The sequence below is a fragment of the Enoplosus armatus genome, chromosome 10, assembly GCF_043641665.1.
Source record: "Enoplosus armatus isolate fEnoArm2 chromosome 10, fEnoArm2.hap1, whole genome shotgun sequence".
Classification (NCBI taxonomy): Eukaryota; Metazoa; Chordata; class Actinopteri; order Centrarchiformes; family Enoplosidae; genus Enoplosus; species Enoplosus armatus.
In genome coordinates, this window is record NC_092189.1 from 17,971,599 (window position 1) to 17,991,339 (window position 19,741).

Genomic DNA, 19,741 nt, shown 5'->3' on the forward strand with positions numbered 1-19,741 from the left:
GGAGTAAAAAAAAAAAAAAACTACTGGCAGCGGTGGGATTCGAACCCACGCCCCCGAAGAGACTGGAGCCTTAATCCAGCGCCTTAGACCGCTCGGCCACGCTACCATGAGAGCGTGAGGGAGTCAAGTACCTTTTAGAACATTTTTCATTCTTCAGTCAACGTTCACCGTTTTATTACATTTTACGGTATAAAAAAAATAAATAATGCCGCAGCCCTGCAATAAATCCTACTTCCTAAATCCTATGAAGGTAATAATGGTCAGCTTTTGGTTAAACGTAATTATTTTGTTTACCCTCATTGACAGGGTGGATAAAATATTAAAAACGCCTCTCTATGATTAATCACAAACTACAGCCTCCAAAATGACCACAATGATCAATCAACACCTTTCTAAAACAGTTCCATCAAAGAGTGAACAATATAACCTTTAGAAAAGGTAGGATTTATTGTTGCATTAGACTGCAATAGTTTTAGCTGGGTGTACTTAATAAGCTGGCAAACTGAGTGTATATGATGGTCATTAGGTCCTAACCTTATGTTATGATACTGTTACACAGTAAATCATTCATTAGATGTCCACAAATCCTTTTATAATATTTATTAGAAATTTAAAGTATAGCATGAGGGAAAATAAAACATGCTTTCCACCCCAACCCTCAAACACCTCATCTTAATTTGATAACATACTCAGCTTGATGCAGTCTAACAGTAGTACTTTGGTGTCAACACCATCAGACACAGAAATCCAAAATAGAGCTGTGTTCATTTTTAAAAGTTTCAGAAAAGAAATGACAATAAAAACACCTCTAGACAACATACTAGACATAGATAGTGACATCACACTGTACAATATAAAATAGTGGGTATGCATTTATACCCATCATAAAATGTGCCAGAATAATGGCAGTTTAAAGCCCATGGCAGTGAAACCAAAACATGCTGGCCCAGAGTCTGTTGTGAAGGACAGATAAAAACACCCCTCAGTGGGGAAGTAAGCACCAGGTGGACTCAGGATTTCTTGGCGGGGCAGATGGGGGGTAGGACTCGGCGGGAGTTGGCGCGCACCCATGGGTTGTCAATGACACTCTGTAGTGAGAGACGATCGATGGGGTTGTGGCGGAGCAGCTTCGAGATCAGGTCCCGTGCACCATCCGAGATGTTTTTTGGGAACTTCAAATCCACCTGTAAACATAAACATAGCATTTATTCATTAAATCTGAACAATGACTAGTGCAAACTATGACACTTATTCACTAGGGAAGCACAATCCTGACGTTTTGTTTTTTTAACACCTTTGGATTTATTCATTAATTGGTTTGGTATGCTTTAGGGTTCACAAATTATAACACTTCTTTTTCACAAAAGTTTCCTGAAATCAGTGAAAAATAAAAACCTGTAAAATAAAAAATATCATGAAGACCAAATGTTTGCTCTTGTTTGAATTCTCCAGACAGCTTGGTAGCAAAAATATGGTTTTAAAGAATTAATTATTAGTTAATCATAGCCAAGACTATGACTCAACTTAACAGATGTGGACCACCAGGAGCAGCTCAACATTGATCAATTACTGTTATTTTGCACATGGCTAATTTAAAGGAAAATTCCAGTTCATTGCAACTTGGGTTTTACTTCGTAGTTCTGGCCATCTTTTCTAATGTTATAACATTATACTTTAAGTAACTGAGATCACGTCAACATCACTACAACAAAGTCTGTGAAAACCAATTCAAGTACAATTTAAGGAATCCAAAAGGTTCCTCATGTACTGCAGAATGAAAGTGGGCTCTGCCTGATATTTTTCCCCAAACTTTCCTTTGGAAAGCTTACATAACATAATCACATTTGTCTAATTGGGTATATTAGACACCTGAGACCAACCTTCATAATTCTTTTGTATGTTTCTGAATGGCTGGCAGTTTCAAAAGGTGGGTTGCCGACCAAGCATTCATAGCAGAGGACCCCGATGCACCACAGGTCCACCTTCTCACTGTGGGTGTGGCCCTCAATCATCTCTGGAGGGAGGTAGTCCAGTGTCCCGCACATTGTACGACGTCTGGTTAGGTGTTAAACACAGAGGTGAGCAGGGAAAGCAGAGAAGCAGCAACAAGCAGATTCGTGAGACATGATACAGCAGCATCAAACAGTTTATGACCGAACACAATGGTGTGTTGACATTATGGAACCTCAATGGCACTGTGGTTCCTCACCTTAGAGAAGGTGCATGGACAGACCAACCAAAATCTGCAATTTTCAGTTCTCCACGGTAGCCGAGAAGCAGATTCTCTGGCTTGATGTCACGATGAATCACTTTCTTCTCATGGCAGTACATCAGTGCATCGGATATCTCCTCCATGTACTGGAAATGTAAAGTGGTTTGCATCACAATAGGATTTTTACACTTAAATAATGCTAACTATTCAAGACAACTTAAAATGAGATTGTAGATGTAATCAAGTCCAGTGGTCAAAATGCCCTTCAAACACAGGATACAGTGAGGATTTAAAAACTACGTTCACTGACCAAAACAATAACAGAACAAATGAAAAGTTCTGCCTTTCAAAAGCAACTCTTACTGTGGCAGTGCGCTGGTCATCAAATCGTCCACATCTCTGTAGCTCCTTGTACATTTCACCACGTGGGGCATACTCGAGAACCAAGAACACCCTCTTTCGGTCATGGAAGTAATTATAGAAGCGCAAGATGTTGGGGTGCCTGAGGAGAAAATGCAAACACACAGAAAATGTTTGTGGAAAATGCATCACCATTAAATCTAGATTAGCCTTTACTAGATCACTAATCAATACTGAAATTAATTAATTAATTAATTAAAACTCCAATGAAAACATGACCACTTAAATTAGTTTCTCTAAAAAACTGAGAAGTAATCACAAATGACACCAGCTGCATCTCAGGTTACTGAACTTGTGCACTGCCATCAGGATTTTACAGGGTTGTTTTAGTATTGCAATAACGTGTAGTAAACATTTATAACATTACTCGTTCCGCCAAAAACATGCAGTGTGTTTTATCCAATAACAATAATATAAAGTTTCTAGGAAGAATAAAAACTTAAATCTTCTAAAGTTTTAGTGCAGATAGTGTTCTTTAGATAATCACTATATGACACCAAAGATAAAGTGTACTACTGTAGCTATAGTTAATTCTTGTGAGCGTTTGAAAAGTGTTCCTGTATTCGTCAGTAGATGGTAGCAAAGTGGTACTGAGGGACATTTTGCCCAGAATAAAGCCCATCAAGTACACCTTACTTTCCAGTCAGTTTGAGGAAGGCCAATATATTGTTGAGATTATGAAAATGTTTTTCAGGATACTCACTTGAGATGTGCCTGAATCTCAATCTCCCTCCTGAGTTGATGCTCCACGCCCTCCTTTTCCATCTGTGACTTGAACAACACCTTCAGCGCCACAATGGATTGCAGCTTCTTCACCCTCGCAAGATAGACATTACCAAATTTGCCCTTCCCTAGCGGTCGACCGATGTCAAAGTCATCAATGGAGATTTTCCTGATGGAAAACACAAAGATGGATATTCTCATTAACCATTCAAATGCTAAGGGCCATCATGCGATGTTTGAAAGCATTACAAAAAAAATGAAACAGCAAAGACACAACTCAAGTACAAGAGAAAACACTTACTTTGAGGCTGAACTGGAGGATGAGCCAACACACTCTCTCCCAGGGCCTAAAAATGATGATACAATCAAAATACGTACATATCCTGGTGTCTGAATGTTGTCTGTATGTGAGGAGGGTAATGGTACCTGTGATGGCATGTCTATCCATCTCTGGTCGTGGCTTCACCTGAACACGCTGTGGGCCTGCCACCATGTTAGGGGTTGTGAACTGATATTCAGAAGCAAACATGTAAAATTAGGAATGCATTGAGATTATTTAGTTTTAGCAAATACTAGTTTCCAATATTTTCATGCCCATATCAGCCAATACTGACATTCTGATAGTATAATTTGTCTGTGGTAGTACAATAACTGGTAATCTTGCAGTGGGCAAATCTACACGTTTTTACAAATCTTACCGGTCGCTGGAAACCCCTGGGCTCATAGTTTTCCTTATTCTGTAAATAAATGAATAAATAAATAAATAAATAAATACACAGCTCACATTAACTTACAGTACATTTTAGCATCTGTGTATTTTTTATTTAGATCTACACTGTTGTACTGGATTGCATTAGACTGTACATCTTTTGCACCCTATTGAGAAAATATCTGCTATGTATGGTATTAACGAAACACATGGGGTGGTCTGCACTGTTCCCTCTAAGCTGCGCGCCTGCGCAATTGCGCACTGCTGACACGGTCTCCGCGCACAGAAAATCTACACTGCGCACAAAATAAAACTCCAAACTGAACTGAAAATAAAATAAAAATATAACAATTCATTCTGTGCTATTTTTCAATGTGAGTCAGTGAGTGGCCGTTGACTGGCTGCTCCAGCGAATGATGCGATTCACATACTGTAGGTATTTACGCAGCAGTCGCAGCTAATCAACGTCATTGACAGGCGTTCTCATGTGCAGCCACCGGTGTTTTAGCTAGCAAAGCGGTGTAGCCGATGTGGACGGAAGACACGCTAATGATGCTAAGTTCTGCTTATGTCGACCCTTTCTAATAATGGCAAAACGAACGGGCAGCGGCACATCCCCTCACCATGCCAAAGTAAAAAAGAAATGTGGTTCTTTTAAGATGGAATGGCTGTCGGAATATGTCCAAACAGAAGAAAAAACTGTGAAACTGGGGGAGATTTTTTCTTTTTCGAGCGAGAAAGGACTGCTCTGCAAAACATGTTGCGAAGCCAAAATAGCAAGCGAGTTTTCGGAGGGAAAAATGTGGACAGAATGGAAGCTGGACTACCTCAAGCGACACATTCAGCACAAAAGCCATTTGAAAGAATTGTAAGAAGATGTAATATGGGAATGGGGATCGGTACATTGCTGGGGGAGAGCGCCAAAGACCATTTGGACCAGCTGATGCGCATAAAGTCAAAGCTGCAAGCAGGCGAGGCCATCAACCTGGACAACGTGTACAACCATTGGAGATGTGACAAGGACAGACGGGAAAATGAAGGTGAATTTTTTTTCTCAGTCTTTTGTACTTATTCTAGTGTCATGTATTAAGAATTTTCATCTATAATGGCTAATAATCATTAAATGCTATTAACATGAGTAGTAGAAATGCTAATAAAAACTTTTTAATTATATATTTTACAGAGTTAATGAAATTTTACAGTATCACATGCTTGTGCTACAGCACACATGTCATTGTGCAAAATGTGAAAGTTTTAATGTGAAAAAATGTTTGTCACTAAAAGGTGAACATGTCTCAATTCTTCCAGAGCAGGAGCCCCACCCTGACCCCAGAAGAAGGACTTTCTCACCCATTGTGAAAGAAGCAGGCAGGGGTTTAAAACTGGGACAAAGTGTGAAACCATTTGAGAAGTGAGAAGGCCACACAAGAAAAATAAGGGGAAATCTATGTCCTCAATCAGATTTGTGTTAATCTAATGTCATTTATTTACAATTTTCATTCATGGATATTGATCATTAAATACTGGCCCTAGTGTATGACTAGTAGAAATGCAAATAATTGTGTCATTATATGCTGTGTTTTGTAGACAGAGTTGCAGGACTGTCTCTCAGATCACAGTAGAACAATCTCACCCAGTGCACAGCAGGAGCTTCACACACTGGCTCATACTTATAATACAAGTCTAAGCTTTATAATAAAAATGTTAAGTGTATTTTCAAAACTGGAGTTTACAGTTGGCTTGGTTTGGTGGGCATGTTTTGCCATAGCTAAAATTAAATATTTATACTTCCAATAGCGTTAACATACTACACAAGTCATGAACAAGATTTTTATCATTTTCATTGTAAGTGGGATAAAGCACTTAATTAAAAGTATTATAACAGAAATGTAAATGCTGTAATTTGATTCTTTTTATAAACCATGTAACTTGGATGGATGCGATGCTGGCGTGACCACAGTGCACACGTCTGATGTTGCTCACAGTGGTCCAAGGGACTGCTCACCGAGTTTGTGTGTTTGCTCTGACACATGAAAAATTAGAGGGAACATTGGTGGTCTGTAACGTTAAAAATGTGTCGTTGTAATGGTTTTAACTTACTACCTTGTAATGGAGGTAACAAAAGACCACTTATTTAAATAAACTATACTTTAATGCCAAAGGATTGTCATGTTTTCAGTTACAAACTTGTATTATCTAATTAGCTGCCAGTGCTTCCTGTGGGTTCAGTAAGTAAGTTTAGCTTAACTTATGCTCCATTTAAAAATGATAAAGGCTCAGTAGGCCACTGTTTGGGCAGCTTAACGTAGGCACCTTTGCCTCATGTTGGGTGTAATGCAGGGAGTACCTATTACTCTACGGGTTAATTTAGTTCAAATAACATTTAAATATAATTTGCTGTGTATGTACGTTGTATACAGTGTGTTATTATTTTAACACAAAATAACGTCGTTATGCTAAGTTAGCTGAAGAAGGCAGCAAACCCAACGCTAACGTTAGCTAGTTAGTTAGCTAAAATCTGTGTCAACTTAAACAATACAATTTGCGCGTCTGTTAATCATCCGTTGTACTCATCTGTGGCTCAGTCTTATTTCGCTATCGAACATTAAAAAAATAAAACGTACCTGCATCGTAGTGACGAATTGTAGTATGAACGTTTTAGCGAAGAAAGCCCAGTCGTAATATTTTGAACTCCTTCAGCCGCCAACGTTTTCAAAAAGCTGCCCTTCACGAAGCCGATTGGTCGGTATGCTACACACCGAAGGCTCCCATTGGCCTGTATTGTTGCAAGACAAGGAGTGTGATTGGTGTACACCGACGCTTGTCAGACGTCGACCCGCCCCCACTTCCTATCTATTCTAATTTACTGTGTTCTTGGTACGTTACTGTTGTTTTCTTTATAAACCTGGCCAAATTATTAAAATCATATTGTCATGTAAGTTTACATAATAAAACTGAATAAATGTGTTTATGCCCGTGATGTCATCAACTATCTTTATAGCCTTATAGAACATAAGGCAGGTTCTTAAGTCTCACTTAAATATGAGCTCCTCCATCATGACCCCCTTTGTCTCTTGTTCCTGTTGACTGTATGTTCAATTGACACCTCTTCCCGAATGCTGTAGTCTCAAAAATGGTGTTTCTCAGTAAGAGGTGATGTTTTAATTGGTAATTAGACAACATCTAGTGTTGAAAGTAACTTTTAATCATTATCATTATGAAATGTCTGCCAGTTTTGCTCACGATTAATCAATTGTCTAAATTAAATGTCAGAAAAAAATGAAAAAAATGAAAAAATGAAAAAATGACCCTAACAATTTTTCAGAGCCCAAGGTGACTTAACCCTAACCCTTCAAATCGCTTGTTTTGTCCAATAAACTGTCCAATATCCAAAGATATTCCATTTACAATTATGTAAAATGAAGAAATGCAGGAAATTATCACCTTAGAGAAGCTAGAATAAGAGAAAGCATGGTGTTTGTCCTTGAAAAATGACTGAAACAGTTAATTAACTATCCAATTTGGCAGTGATTAATTTTCTCCTAATCAACTATTTGATTAACCGACTAATTGTTTCAGTGCCCACTACTTCCTCTTGATGCAGATCATAGACATGAATACGATTAAGCTTCATGGCAGCTTAACATAGTGAAATATATATTTCCCCATTTAGAAGCAGCACATGCTGCATGTTGTTTTTTTCAAGTTCATGCAGGCTTGTGGATCAACCACTAGATTTCATGAGAAGTTGGTTTATCAGTCAAAACAAAGATCTTTAATGATGTTGTTTAGAGAATGATGCTGTTTAGAGAATGATGCAATTAACTAACAGAATACAAAGACAAATGACACTTCAGGATTTATTTGTTCAAAATAGATTTATTCAAAACAATTTCTTATTTATAATTCTAACCTTTAAATGGTTGCTTTAAATGCAATACAATTCATGTCAACACCAATGACTTCCATGTTTTCCCACATTAATACAATAAACATACATCTATAATTACCATTTCTTATTTAATTTCTAAAAACCATATACGAAAAAACTGGGAAAGTAACAGGCATTTGGGACTTGATGAAGTTTCATTTAAATATGTTGTGCTCTTCTTCTGTTACACCAAAAAAAAAAAATACACCTGCTTGTAACAGATGTATTGTCTGAATGTACACATTGTTGAAAATGAGTGAAGAAACAGGAAACAGGTGGATCATTGTCAGCAGTATTAAGCTTCAGTCCTCTGCCATTGTAGCTGACACCTACTTGTCTTTATGGTCTAGCAGTGGCAGTTCCATATTTTGTTTTATATTGTGACCGAGTTAAAAAGATTATGCCAAATAAAAATAGAATTGTCCGCATGTGCCACCCTTGTATTTTTTTCCCCATGTGAGCAAGGAATTTGGAGGGGAGACCTGCCTAAAGCATGAGACGATATAGATTTGTCTACCGTCAAAGATTTTTCCAAACCACTTATAATGTTGTAGCTTTAACTTTAATATGTCTGGGTCACAGAGGCAATGTTGCAAATCAACGAGGAAGACTGCTTTGTGGCGACGTGATTTTTTCATCAATGTGATGATGTACCTTAATATGTCAGGTATTTTCTGGATTAGCCAAGAGATATTGCTGTTTGGTTATTTTATCCATGAAGACTTTCTCAATTGATACTTTTACTATATCACAATATATAGCTCCACTAAAAGTAAGTTTTTATTCAAGTTTGAAGAAAAATGGTTTTAAACCAGCCTAGCCTAGTTATATGCATGACACAATAATAAAAAAACGAATTCATTATATCCACAACGCTACATAAAATGATAAAATGCCTGCATGAAAGAGAATTTTATCACTTGTATCCAGCAGTACTGGAGACCTCATTTAGTCTGCATTGATCTGAACAGAGCAGTTGGTGAAAACTAGTATGCAGGATGGCAACAGGACAGCCAGTGAGCGACGCAAACTTGGAATGGGATCGTTCAGATCTAATGTCTTGTTCTCATCGTTGCTGTTATCGCCTCCTGCAGCTTCCTCACTGTCCTGCTCTTCTCCGCCACCACCCTCCCCCTCCACCACTGGTGGACACTGTCGAGGCTGGAAGATCACATCCAAAAACTCCAGCCGGCGGAGACCACGGAGCATCCTGCAGCTCCGCACTATCTGCATCTCACTGAGCGTGCAGGCCCACAGGCACAGACACTTCAGGTCCTTCAGACGGCTGGCACAGAGCAAGCCTGGCCCCACCTCCTTACCACCCAGACTCAGCTCCTCCAGTCCGAGCCATCCTGCCCCCAGCCCGAGAGAGGCCATCTGTAACTGGTAGCCTTGCCGCCCAGTGATGCCTATTTCCAAAAACTTGAGCCTGGAAAGCCCTTCCACACCACAGAGGCCGTCCTTGGTAGCACAGCTCCTGAGCCCGTTAGCCGTCACACGAAAGCTGTCGCGCAGCTCCAATCGACTGAGCCTCTCCCATGATGTCAGACTCTGCAGATGCTGGTCTGTGAAAGAGGGCACGTTGTTGAGGACTAACCTCTCAATACCAATCCCTGTTGGAGAGCCAAGCCCTTTTCCTTTCTGATCCCTTCTTTGCTGTTGAGCACCAACACTGGATGAGGCTTCTCCTCTTTCTTGGGAACCAGCAGGTGAAGTGGGAGTCTGGTTGAAAAATTCGCGAGGCAGCTCACAACCACGTAGCTCCAGCATCTGCAAAGAAGGAGGTAGGAGCTGGCAACTGGGCAGGCTTCTCAGGTCTGCATGCAGAAGATAGAGCTTGCTCAGGCGAGGACACTTTGTGGACAAAGCTTTGAGCCAAGACTCAGAGAGGAAGGTGCCCCCTCGAGCAGAAAGCAGCAAACCACGCAACCGTAGACACCTTAGTCCGCAACCCAGATACTGACGCAGCAGGAGCCAAAGTATGCGGGATGTCACCTAACACACAATAGACAGTCCATGACGTGTGTGTTGGGGGGGTGGGGGGGTGGGAGGCAAAAGAGAGGTGGTTTCTGTCAATAACTGCACAGGCTTAAGGAAAGATAAGTTTCATACACAAAGGCAATTCAAAGTGCTTCACATAATGAATTAAAAACCATACAAATCAAAATGTTACAAACCATTTTAAATATTCAAAATATGAATTTAGAGAATTACATAGTAGATGGGTAAAAAACAAATTGCAAGGTGGATAATGATGAGTGCTAAAGGTTCAGTCAAAGGTGGTGGAGAACATAAACGTTTTTCATCTGAATTTTCTAGGTGGTCAAACTCAGGGCAAGTCTTGTTTCTTCTGGACGGTTGTTCCGGCTCTGTGAAGGGTAGTAACTAAATGCTGCTTCTCCATGTTTAGTCTGCACTCCAGGAACAGTCAGTAGACTGGTACCAGATGACCTGAGAGGCCAAGAGGGTTCACCTGGTAAAAGACAGTCTATGTGTATCAGTACTTGTATTCTATGACACACTGGAAGTGCCGAGTATTGGAGTAATGTGTTCAGTACTGCACGTTTTTGTAAGGACTCTTGTATTGTTCACTCTATGATCATTTTCAAATTCTCAGCGTTTAACCGTGAGTTCCTGTTTAACGTACACCAATATACCTGACTTGGTTTGGGGTTTTCAAAGACAGAGCTGAGTAGAGTCAGCGCTCATGACTCTCAACCTTTCTTCTTTATCGCCAAAGAAAGTAGTAACGTTATTGCTTTTGGAACAAGTATTTTTGGTACATATGATCATCATTATTGTAGACATGTGACGAAACACTAACGTAAGTCTGTATGAAAAGGCAAATTAAAAGAAAAAGGGTAACTTCAAGCCACATTGCCAGTAACATTCTTACCCCTTTCCATGCAGTCAGATCGACAAATCTCCACAGTCTCTGGTCTTTAACAAGGCGTTTCCATCTCTTACACACTCTAAAAAAACACCGTAAAATACAACAAATAACTTAATCATGTGACATGAGTCACAACAAAGGCAAACCTGGCACTGACTTTTGTTTCGCAAGACAAATAACTGGTCAAATACTGTCAGCAAAGTTAGATTTCCCTTACCTTCCAGCTCTGACGAGCTCTCGTACGCTCAAGTACGACAACACGTCAATTAAAATGTTTTCGGGAAAGTAGTCCAGGTTACAGGCTTTAAATTCATCCATTTTGTAAACAAAACTCTTTAAACCTTCGACACGGACTAGTATCCCGACGCACAGAGGTTGCGCTCACATCAGCAATCCCCAGGAAACAGCTGCCCATTGACTGTAGGACCTAGCCGATATTTGCCGATTAACTCAAATATGCTTATTTGTGCACAGCATAGAGTGTTTCGGTTAAAAGCAGACTTGCTTTCTGTAAACACTTGGAAGATTTAGGACAGCAAATATGCGGTAGATGAAGCGTTGCTGATGAAGCGATATTGCCACCTAACGTTCGTTAGGTTAACAGTCCAGTGCGCCTGCGCGGTTTACCGGACAAGATGGCGACCAGCAATGGTGGAGGAATGGAAGTGGATGGGGCAGGCGAGTATTTCTCACTTATCTTGTAATTTTCTGCCTGATATCAACATGAACCTGTATGAAGATTGTCGCATGTGTTATACATTCGTGTTGTGAGTGGCCGTAAGTGATGGATTTGTGGTGTTACAGGTGGTAAGTAGCGAGCTTGCTGACATAAGCGGGTTTACGTACACGGCTCTGCTGTAAAGCTGTCAACAAATTCATCACTGTGGGTCTTTGAGTCAGTATTCTCCTCCGCTCTCTTTCTGGAGTTTGCGTTAGGAATGTAAACCGAAGTCTATCAACTCAGGCGGGTTTGAGAAAAACCCAAATGACTACCTGTAACAACAACCCAGTCTCAAATCAGGGCTGATCGTGGACGTCTGCTGTCCGTGAGATGAACCCATATACCGGCCTATCTGTACCGTTCAGTATTTAGAGTTTAAACTGCTATTTTAATCTAGGATTACGCTGATAATTGTGTTAAGGATACATTATTCCAGCCGTATGGCATTGAATAACTGTCAAATATAGCAACAGAATACTAATTAAGGGAAAATATCGTGTTTTATTAATAAGTATTAGTATTATAAGTAATAATAAGTTATTGGCTTTGAACACATCACTGACTGCTCTGCTTTGCGTATTATCACATGCTTGTGGTTGTAAATTGACCCCAACTGATGCTGGATTTTTGAGGCTCTACTGTTGTTGTCATATTGGCAAATGTTTGTGGTTGTAATTTGTGACAGTTACCTACATTGTTTTATTATTGATGAATCTGATTATATTTCTTGATTGACTGATTAGTCATCTATAAAGTATCAGAAAATAGTGAAAAATGTGCTTTACAAGTTCCCAGAACCCAAGGTGATGTACTCAAATTGCTTGTTTTGTTAGACTTATAGTCCAAAACCCAAAGTTATTCTATTTACAATGATATAAAACTGATACATTTTTATGTAAAGCATCTGATGAATGAATCAACTACATGTTTCAGCACTATTGTAGTTGCTGTAGTGTTAAAGTCCCTGTTGTTTGTGTCTCTGTGTGACTGTAGCCAGCCCCAGTGTTATGGCCTCAGGGGTCACCGGGAGTGTTTCTGTGGCCTTACACCCTCTGGTTATCCTCAACATCTCCGACCACTGGATACGCATCCGCTCACAAGAGGGACGACCAATGCAGGGTATGTATGACAGCGCTATACAAGAAAAACGGCATGTAACCGGTAACGTAATGTACAATGTGTCTCATGTTCAGTTGTTCTGTAACTGAATGTAATGAAACAGATTATTATATGTGTTTTTTTTCTACTGCTCAGTGATTGGAGCTTTGATTGGGAAGCAGGAAGGGAGAAACATCGAGGTGATGAACTCCTTTGAGTTGCTGTCTCACACCATAGACGACCGTGTGCATATTGACAAGGAGTACTACTACACCAAGGAAGAACAATGTAAGTGGTTTGTATGTGTTGGTGTAAGAATACAGAGGAAAAGTTACTTGCCTTCTGCGTGTGTTTCAGGAAGTGACTTAATTAAAAGATCAATTCCTAAAATACATTTTCACAGATAAGCTTTTCCACATTTTTTGTATGTAATAATGGGAATAATAGAAATGAATGTGAAACTTCTAGATGCATACACAAGTTTATTGTTTATTGTATAACGATCCAGAGGTGACATGCTGAAATTAATAAAACGTGTGATGATAAGTGTCTAAGTCAGTATTTGAGAAACAAACCTTTGTCAGATTGTTTCATCAGCAACTTTATGTGCAGTTATTGATAAATGATTACTCGTTAGTCAAAGGTGGTTAATGGAAAAAGTCAGGTGCTTGCTGTAGTTTTCCTGTAAGATTTTCTTTTGTCTCTCAGTCAAACAGGTCTTCAAAGACATGGAGTTCTTGGGCTGGTACACCACAGGCGGCCCCCCTGACCAATCAGATATCCATATTCACAAACAGGTAGGCACAAGTTAAAGGTGCAATATGATCAGATTGTCACTCACTAAGTTGGTGGCAAGTGGTAACTGTGCACAGCTACTTTAAAACTCAAAGCAAGGCTGTCCTGCTGCAGCATTGACCTTGATTAGTCAGATTCCTGACCTACAACTTTTACCTAAAAAAAAAAAAAAAAACTACATGTAGTGCCATCATTATATTTCAAGCAGATGATTTAGACTTTCATTTTGTTGTTGGTAATAAAACATAATCTTAAAGTCTGATAGTTTTTCAGATCGTGTACGGTACATTTTCTTACTGTTATGTCCCTCTTCTCTGCCAGGTATGTGAGATTATTGAGAGCCCTCTCTTCCTCAAGCTCAACCCAATGACCAAACACACCGATGTGAGTTTCTCTGCATTTTCACTTTAAGACACTTTGAATTTCCACAGTTGTGTATTTGGATACAGCTGCTTTAAACAACGTGTCGTTTTCTCCTTCAGCTTCCTGTTAGTGTTTATGAATCCGTGATTGACATCATCAGTGGCGAGGTACTCTTTATATTTCATATTATCTACATATCCTGTCCTGCAGCAGTGAAATAGTTTCCCATAGAGAGATGTTTAAGTTTTTTTTTAATTTAATCTAGGCTACCATGTTGTTTGCTGAGCTGACGTACACTCTGGCCACAGAGGAAGCAGAGAGAATCGGTGTTGACCACGTGGCGCGAATGACAGCCACCGGCACTGGAGAAAACTCAACAGGTAAGAGAGGCCGTCGTTAATGTCCTTACCTTTTGACGGTTAAACACAGTGAGTGAGTTTACATGCACACCAGTGACCTGTTAGCTGTAAACCATTTGCACTCATGTATTGTTTTTAAGATTGCTTTTATAAGCATTGTTTAACCCATAAAAGCTGTTATCTCAGCTCTTATCTCAAACTTATGATAAGCCCAAATTAAATGGCTTTTCCAGCTTGTACTAGCTAAGATACTGATGGAGTTTCTCACAGTAGAAATGACTACTGACACTGACTACTTTGTACTGTATATTTGTGAGTAGAATATGAAGAGGCTCTGCATTCAAAATGAAAGATTAAAAAAGACAGACTTGGTAGAGCAGCAGTACATTAGTCCAAGCTCTTAACTTTGGTTATATGAAGTCTTTACATTTCTGCCATATACTGAGATCAGTTCTTTATAGTGTAAAGATATTAGAGAAAAAATACAAAAGTTTGTGATGTTGATGTGTTACAAGTGGAAGGAAGGCTTCTTTTCAATTTCATAATTTTGAAGCAGATCACAGGCTCTTCTGTCTCTCGTACGTTAGTCATTAGAATTACAGATGTGTTGTGATTGCTGCCACATATTAAAGTCAATATTATTTGTAGAGATGTCTCTTTATAAAAGCAGTTCAATTCCTTACAGAGCAATAAAACTGTGAAAAATAAATTGATACAAACAGCATACATACTCAAAACAATGGGGGGGTCAAATGCTAAACTAAACTAAAATGTCTTTCATTTGTTCTTTAAAAAAGTGCAAAACAGCAGGCAGGCTGAATTCTCTTTCTCCAGATTGTGAATGAACTCTAGAAATGTGGAGGAAGCGGCTGTCCTGTGACCTGACTATTATTAGACACCGTCATTAAAAATGAATTCTGTCTGAAAAGGTTTCAACTCCAATATTCTCTCTGTCTTCTCTGTTAGTTGCTGAACACCTTATAGCCCAGCACAGTGCGATAAAGATGCTCCACAGCCGGGTGAAGATCATTCTAGAGTACGTCAAAGCCGTGGAAACAGGTGAGACGACGACAGGGCATATTTTTAATGAGGCCGTGAGAGCAAAGAATGTGAAAATAAGTCTGGAAAACAGCTGTTCTTGAACAAGATGTTTCCGTCACTCACTTTTACACCATTAATGGAGGCCCCTCGAACACACCTCCATAATTACAAGCCCCTGTTTGATGCTGTCCTGACAGCATCATCTTATCTCACTATTTGGTATACAGTGCTTTAACTGTTTTTTTTCTCTTTCCTGTCGGTCTTCCTGTACTGCAGGAGAGGTGCCATTTAACCACGAGATCCTTCGAGAAGCGAACGCCCTGTGCCACAGACTGCCAGTCCTCAGCACCACAAAATTCAAAACTGACTTCTATGATGTAAGCAAACTTACTTGCGTACCTTCACGTACAAAAAAATATTATATACCCCTAACGCATGTTTTCATCATAATGTCAGTTAAAGGTCAAGAAATCCCATGAAAAGGCTAAAACCAACAAATCATTAGTACATCTCTAAATTCACCAGCCTGTCTGTGGTTCTCGGCTCCAAGCCCATTCATTCCTACTGAAAATGGATGACAAATCTGTGTTTCTTTTTCTCTAAAGACTCTGATTATTTGTTTTTTTAATATACCAATATTTAACAAAATCATAACAACAGACAGACAGGAGGAGATAACAGGGGTGACAGTACAGTTGAGGATAAAGATGGTCCTTGCAACGTCTATTTTAATGGACAAGGAACAAGTCACCTTCGCTACGGCACAGATGACTGAAATATATCAGGCTTTGATACACATACAATATTTGTTAGTAGGATTTATTCATTGTTGGTTTGGGTATTTTTCATAGGATTTATTGACAATAAGAAGAATATAGAATATTCTATATAATACAATGTTTAACTTAGCAGGAAACTAGATTGAACAATGCAGATTGTTTTCACTGTGAATTCTTTAATTATATATGTTATATATACTTCAGATAGAAATGTATAAAAATGAAAGATTAGACTGTTATGATCACAGTTTTTTAGCAAAGCTCAGACAGTCTCTCTGCCAAGCGACTGCTTTCTATAACTGTGTCTTTCCCCCCCGCAGCAATGTAATGACGTGGGCCTCATGGCCTACTTAGGCACCATCACTAAGACCTGCAACAGTATGAACCAGTTCATCAACAAGTTCAACGTCCTGTACGACAGACAGGGCATCGGCCGGAGGATGAGAGGACTCTTCTTTTGAGCCGAAGACAAACAAGCACTGCAGTTTCTTTTTCTCTGTTTTTTTTGGTTCGTTTGTATTTTGGTCAGCTAAAACAAATTCTTAAACCAACAGTAGCTTTTCAAACCAGTTTACCATTTTCAGCCACAAGTGTATCTAAAAGCACTTAATTTCACCATCAGTAGGAGATATGTACAAAATCGCTTAACTCTTTCTTGGGTATGCACAGAAATGAATCCACTGTACATGAACATTATATTGTTTTACCCCGTGTTTTATTGTTTCATGTTTCTGTATGTAATAAATGATCTGCTGATTTTTTTTCATGGGACTTCTTCTCTTCTTCTTTAAATGATTATAGTAGGGTAGACCTTATAGTAACTATATACAACACACAGCTCATAAAAATGCGCTCTGAAATGAGCCTATGAAAGTCAGCTTTGTGGAGCTGCAGGTTTATTGTCAGGAGTGTTTGCAGTTAGCTCGTCTTTTGAAGTTGTGTTCCTGCTGTTCGCCTTTGGAGGTTTGAACAGGCAGGTATACGCTGCAGGAAAAGGGGGGCCAGAGTCCGAGGTCTAACAGGAGTCAGCATTTTAATGGGTATGAAATGCACAGCGGAAGTAGACATAATGACCCCCAGCCTGCGAGTTGGCACCTCTACTTTACTAGTCTGCTTTTACCTGCCATGTGGTGCTGGAGCAGCAAACTCTTTCTTTCCTTTTCTTTATCAGATATCCATATCAGTATATTTGAAGCAGAATACAACTCAGGAACTGTTTTGTGACATTTTATTATCTCGTTACTCAAAAATAATTTGCATTACATGCTTGTGTTGACTGAGAACTGCTTTTTTACCTGCGGACAGTGATGGTAAATACACTAACAGTTGTCAGTTTAATAAGGTTTAAACAAGTACTGCAATTTTAGTACAGGTTGTACAGGTTCTAGTACGTTCGCAAGATGTTAAAATCCCTCAAAATATGTTCAGCTTGGGTGTTTTCAATCAAAGTCTGTTTCATTGAAAGTAAAAACACCTTTCCTCCAACACATCCTGGATGTTTTACTGACTGTGGCCTGACTCTGCAGGCTCATCGGCAGCAGCAGCAGGCACTGGGTACTGGAAGCGGGCCGGGTCGTACAGATCATCCCTGGGGTCGTAGGGCTTTGGGTAGTAGTAAGGGTAGAGTGGCACTTTCTTCTCGATGGGAGCAGGGGGAGCTGGCACCTCCACCGGTTTCTCTTTCACTTCCTCCTCCACAGGAGGGGGAGGCGGCGGGGGGACCACGATCTTCCCCTTCATGGGCCTGGGTGGGTGGTCAATCAGGCAGTCAGGGTCCCAGTAGGGGTCACAGTCGTACTCCATGCCCTTGAAGGTGCGGATGGGGGCTGGGGGAGACTTCTTGACGAGGATTGGTGGAGGTGGAGGTGGGGCGGACTTCTTTGGTGGAGGAGGAGGAGGTTGGGGCACTGCAACTGGAGCTGGAGGGGCTTTCTGGGGGGTGCAGTGGGGGTGGTAGCGGGGGTCACAGAGCACAGGCACGGAGCCGGTGGGCAGGTAGACGATGTGGGGCTTACAGAGGGGGTCCTTGCTGTTGCACAGGTAGAGAACGTCCGCCTGGGAAATGGATGGAGCAGCAGGAAGAGGAGGAGGGGTTGTTGGGAGCACTGTGGGCTTTGGGACCCCTTTCATTGGAGGTGGAGGCGGAGGAGCGACTTTGCACTTCTTGTCTGTAGCTGGGTCACACATGATCATCGGCACTCCCAGTTTGCTCTGGAAATAGGAAGCGTCAGGGCCATAGGTGTGCTCCAGGAACCTCATCTGCTGGTAGAGCATCCGCAGCTTGTCGATCTCATAGAGCTGAAAAACAAAACACACCAATCTGCTAAAACATAACAGATTTTCAATTCATAGAGGCCTTTAATGACGATGATTTCTATATATCTGGAATATACATATTGTACCTATATTTTACAGCTTAATTTCCATTTTTGAATTTGCCCTGAACGCCAACAACACACAATATGATTTAAGGATTATACAGCAGAAAGTTGAAAGTGAAGTGATGGGGTCATCAAGACAAAAGAGTTTGGAGGGGGTGCCACAGACAGTGAATAATATATATAATCAATTTGTTTATTTACAGGAATTTTTGCTTCACTGCAGGAAGCACAAATCAAATAAATTCCCTGTGATTGTAATATTTCAAGAAACAATTTAGGCACCCAGTCATCTGTCTGTAGACTTTACTGTCCAGAATCACTCGATTAACACAGTGTGAACTCTGTTTCAGGGTACATTTCTGCTTTCATCATTATTCTGAGATTAAGGCATTTGATTCTCATTGGAGTCTCCCACAATAAGAATGTGTACATGTATCCATTCACAAAGGATCACACATTTATAGGTTATATAGATTTATAATATAGTGTCTTACCCCCTCAGTGTGTCCGATGCTGCTGTAGTAGCGGTAGTAAGCCTGGAAGTCTGGGTTTCCTCTGTACCACCTGGGGTCCACATTACGCTTTGGTCTGGAGTGAGTCAGAAAGCTGTTTGCTTTCACTGAGTCAATATTCAAATCACTGACGGGGACCATCTCTGTTAAGAGAAGAGATGAAGCTCAGTCCCTTAACTCAACAGTTATTGAAGTTTATGCTGAAGATCTGCAGTTACCTTCCTGCTTGATGGCGTTCAACAAAGACTTGGCCTCCAGCAGGCCTGAAAGAGGAGACAAATCATTTCATGGACGTTGATTACCATGTTTTTGCCACATTTTTGTTTAAGCAGTTGTACAATAAGGAATCATAACTCACCTGGGACCAGCATCAGACAGCAGAGTGCCCCCGCCGACCATAATGAGGAAATCATGTTGAACCCCTGTAGCCCAGAGTGGAAGCATTTTATGGCAAAAAATAGATTTGTATCATTTCGGGGGAAAAAAAGACACTTCTCACAAAATCTAATCTAACTTGTAATGTTCAAAACATTTTCACAATATTTATACTACACTACTCACAAAGAAAAACTCATTTTAAAGGGTTTGTGGATAACTTCTTGTTTCTTTTCATATTAGATTTTCTTACTGAAGAAACTTGAAAATGTATAATAGAATAGCAAAAAAGTTCACTCTCCGTATGAAGTATAACACAAAGCAGCTACAGGTGTTACAAGTAACATTTTACTGAATTAAATGCAGTTTTTAATTAAATTAACCAAAAGTGCCAACACCTAATGACCAAAATCATACGACAATGTTTGA

The 19,741-nt window shown here is 40.0% G+C and overlaps 4 protein-coding genes and 1 non-coding gene across 5 annotated transcripts; 1 reads left to right on the forward strand and 4 right to left on the reverse strand.

Annotated features, from left to right (window-relative positions):
- Positions 1 to 24: 24 nt before the first annotated feature.
- Positions 25 to 106, reverse strand: trnal-aag (transfer RNA leucine (anticodon AAG)). Its single transcript has one exon. It is a non-coding gene; the product is annotated as a tRNA-Leu (tRNA).
- Positions 107 to 631: 525 nt separating this feature from the next.
- On the reverse strand, positions 632 to 6,767 carry aurkb (aurora kinase B). Its single transcript, XM_070913329.1, has 9 exons — positions 6,689 to 6,767; positions 4,054 to 4,092; positions 3,782 to 3,863; positions 3,657 to 3,702; positions 3,336 to 3,524; positions 2,576 to 2,714; positions 2,210 to 2,358; positions 1,881 to 2,055; positions 632 to 1,184 (listed from the first exon to the last, which is right to left on the reverse strand). The coding sequence occupies exons 1-9, from the start codon at positions 6,692 to 6,694 to the stop codon at positions 1,011 to 1,013; spliced, it is 999 nt and encodes a 332-aa protein (XP_070769430.1). The 5' UTR covers positions 6,695 to 6,767; the 3' UTR covers positions 632 to 1,010.
- A 2,176-nt stretch (positions 6,768 to 8,943) lies between these two features.
- On the reverse strand, positions 8,944 to 11,221 carry LOC139291644 (F-box/LRR-repeat protein 12-like). Its single transcript, XM_070913744.1, has 3 exons — positions 11,106 to 11,221; positions 10,892 to 10,967; positions 8,944 to 9,990 (listed from the first exon to the last, which is right to left on the reverse strand). The coding sequence occupies exons 1-3, from the start codon at positions 11,204 to 11,206 to the stop codon at positions 8,944 to 8,946; spliced, it is 1,224 nt and encodes a 407-aa protein (XP_070769845.1). The 5' UTR covers positions 11,207 to 11,221.
- Positions 11,222 to 11,523: 302 nt separating this feature from the next.
- cops6 (COP9 signalosome subunit 6) lies at positions 11,524 to 16,789 on the forward strand. The gene is made up of 10 exons (XM_070913417.1): positions 11,524 to 11,566; positions 12,603 to 12,728; positions 12,864 to 12,995; positions 13,416 to 13,504; positions 13,824 to 13,886; positions 13,985 to 14,032; positions 14,131 to 14,245; positions 15,191 to 15,283; positions 15,542 to 15,642; positions 16,365 to 16,789. Exons 1-10 carry the CDS (start codon positions 11,524 to 11,526, stop codon positions 16,503 to 16,505), a joined length of 951 nt encoding a protein of 316 aa, XP_070769518.1. The 3' UTR covers positions 16,506 to 16,789.
- A 755-nt stretch (positions 16,790 to 17,544) lies between these two features.
- On the reverse strand, positions 17,545 to 19,350 carry LOC139291835 (uncharacterized). Its single transcript, XM_070913941.1, has 4 exons — positions 19,296 to 19,350; positions 19,156 to 19,200; positions 18,920 to 19,080; positions 17,545 to 18,342 (listed from the first exon to the last, which is right to left on the reverse strand). The coding sequence occupies exons 1-4, from the start codon at positions 19,348 to 19,350 to the stop codon at positions 17,545 to 17,547; spliced, it is 1,059 nt and encodes a 352-aa protein (XP_070770042.1).
- Positions 19,351 to 19,741: the final 391 nt, after the last annotated feature.

Coding starts and splice junctions, on each gene's coding strand:
- aurkb (XM_070913329.1), bottom strand. Junction 2,056..2,209: donor GTCCATGCACCTTCTCTAAG/GTGAGGAACCAC, acceptor ACACCTAACCAG/ACGTCGTACAATGTGCGGGA. Junction 1,185..1,880: donor CATACAAAAGAATTATGAAG/GTTGGTCTCAGG, acceptor TTATGTTTACAG/GTGGATTTGAAGTTCCCAAA.
- LOC139291644 (XM_070913744.1), bottom strand. CDS start 11,206: ATGGATGAATTTAAAGCCTGTAACCTGGACTACTTTCCCGAAAACATT. Junction 10,968..11,105: donor GAGCTCGTCAGAGCTGGAAG/GTAAGGGAAATC, acceptor GTGTTTTTTTAG/AGTGTGTAAGAGATGGAAAC. Junction 9,991..10,891: donor ATCTGACTGCATGGAAAGGG/GTAAGAATGTTA, acceptor ATTGTGTGTTAG/GTGACATCCCGCATACTTTG.
- cops6 (XM_070913417.1), top strand. CDS start 11,524: ATGGCGACCAGCAATGGTGGAGGAATGGAAGTGGATGGGGCAG. Junction 13,887..13,984: donor CAATGACCAAACACACCGAT/GTGAGTTTCTCT, acceptor TTTCTCCTTCAG/CTTCCTGTTAGTGTTTATGA. Junction 14,246..15,190: donor CACTGGAGAAAACTCAACAG/GTAAGAGAGGCC, acceptor CTTCTCTGTTAG/TTGCTGAACACCTTATAGCC.
- LOC139291835 (XM_070913941.1), bottom strand. CDS start 19,350: ATGATTTCCTCATTATGGTCGGCGGGGGCACTCTGCTGTCTGATGCTG. Junction 19,201..19,295: donor CTGTCTGATGCTGGTCCCAG/GTGAGTTATGAT, acceptor CTCCTCTTTCAG/GCCTGCTGGAGGCCAAGTCT. Junction 19,081..19,155: donor GAACGCCATCAAGCAGGAAG/GTAACTGCAGAT, acceptor TTCTCTTAACAG/AGATGGTCCCCGTCAGTGAT.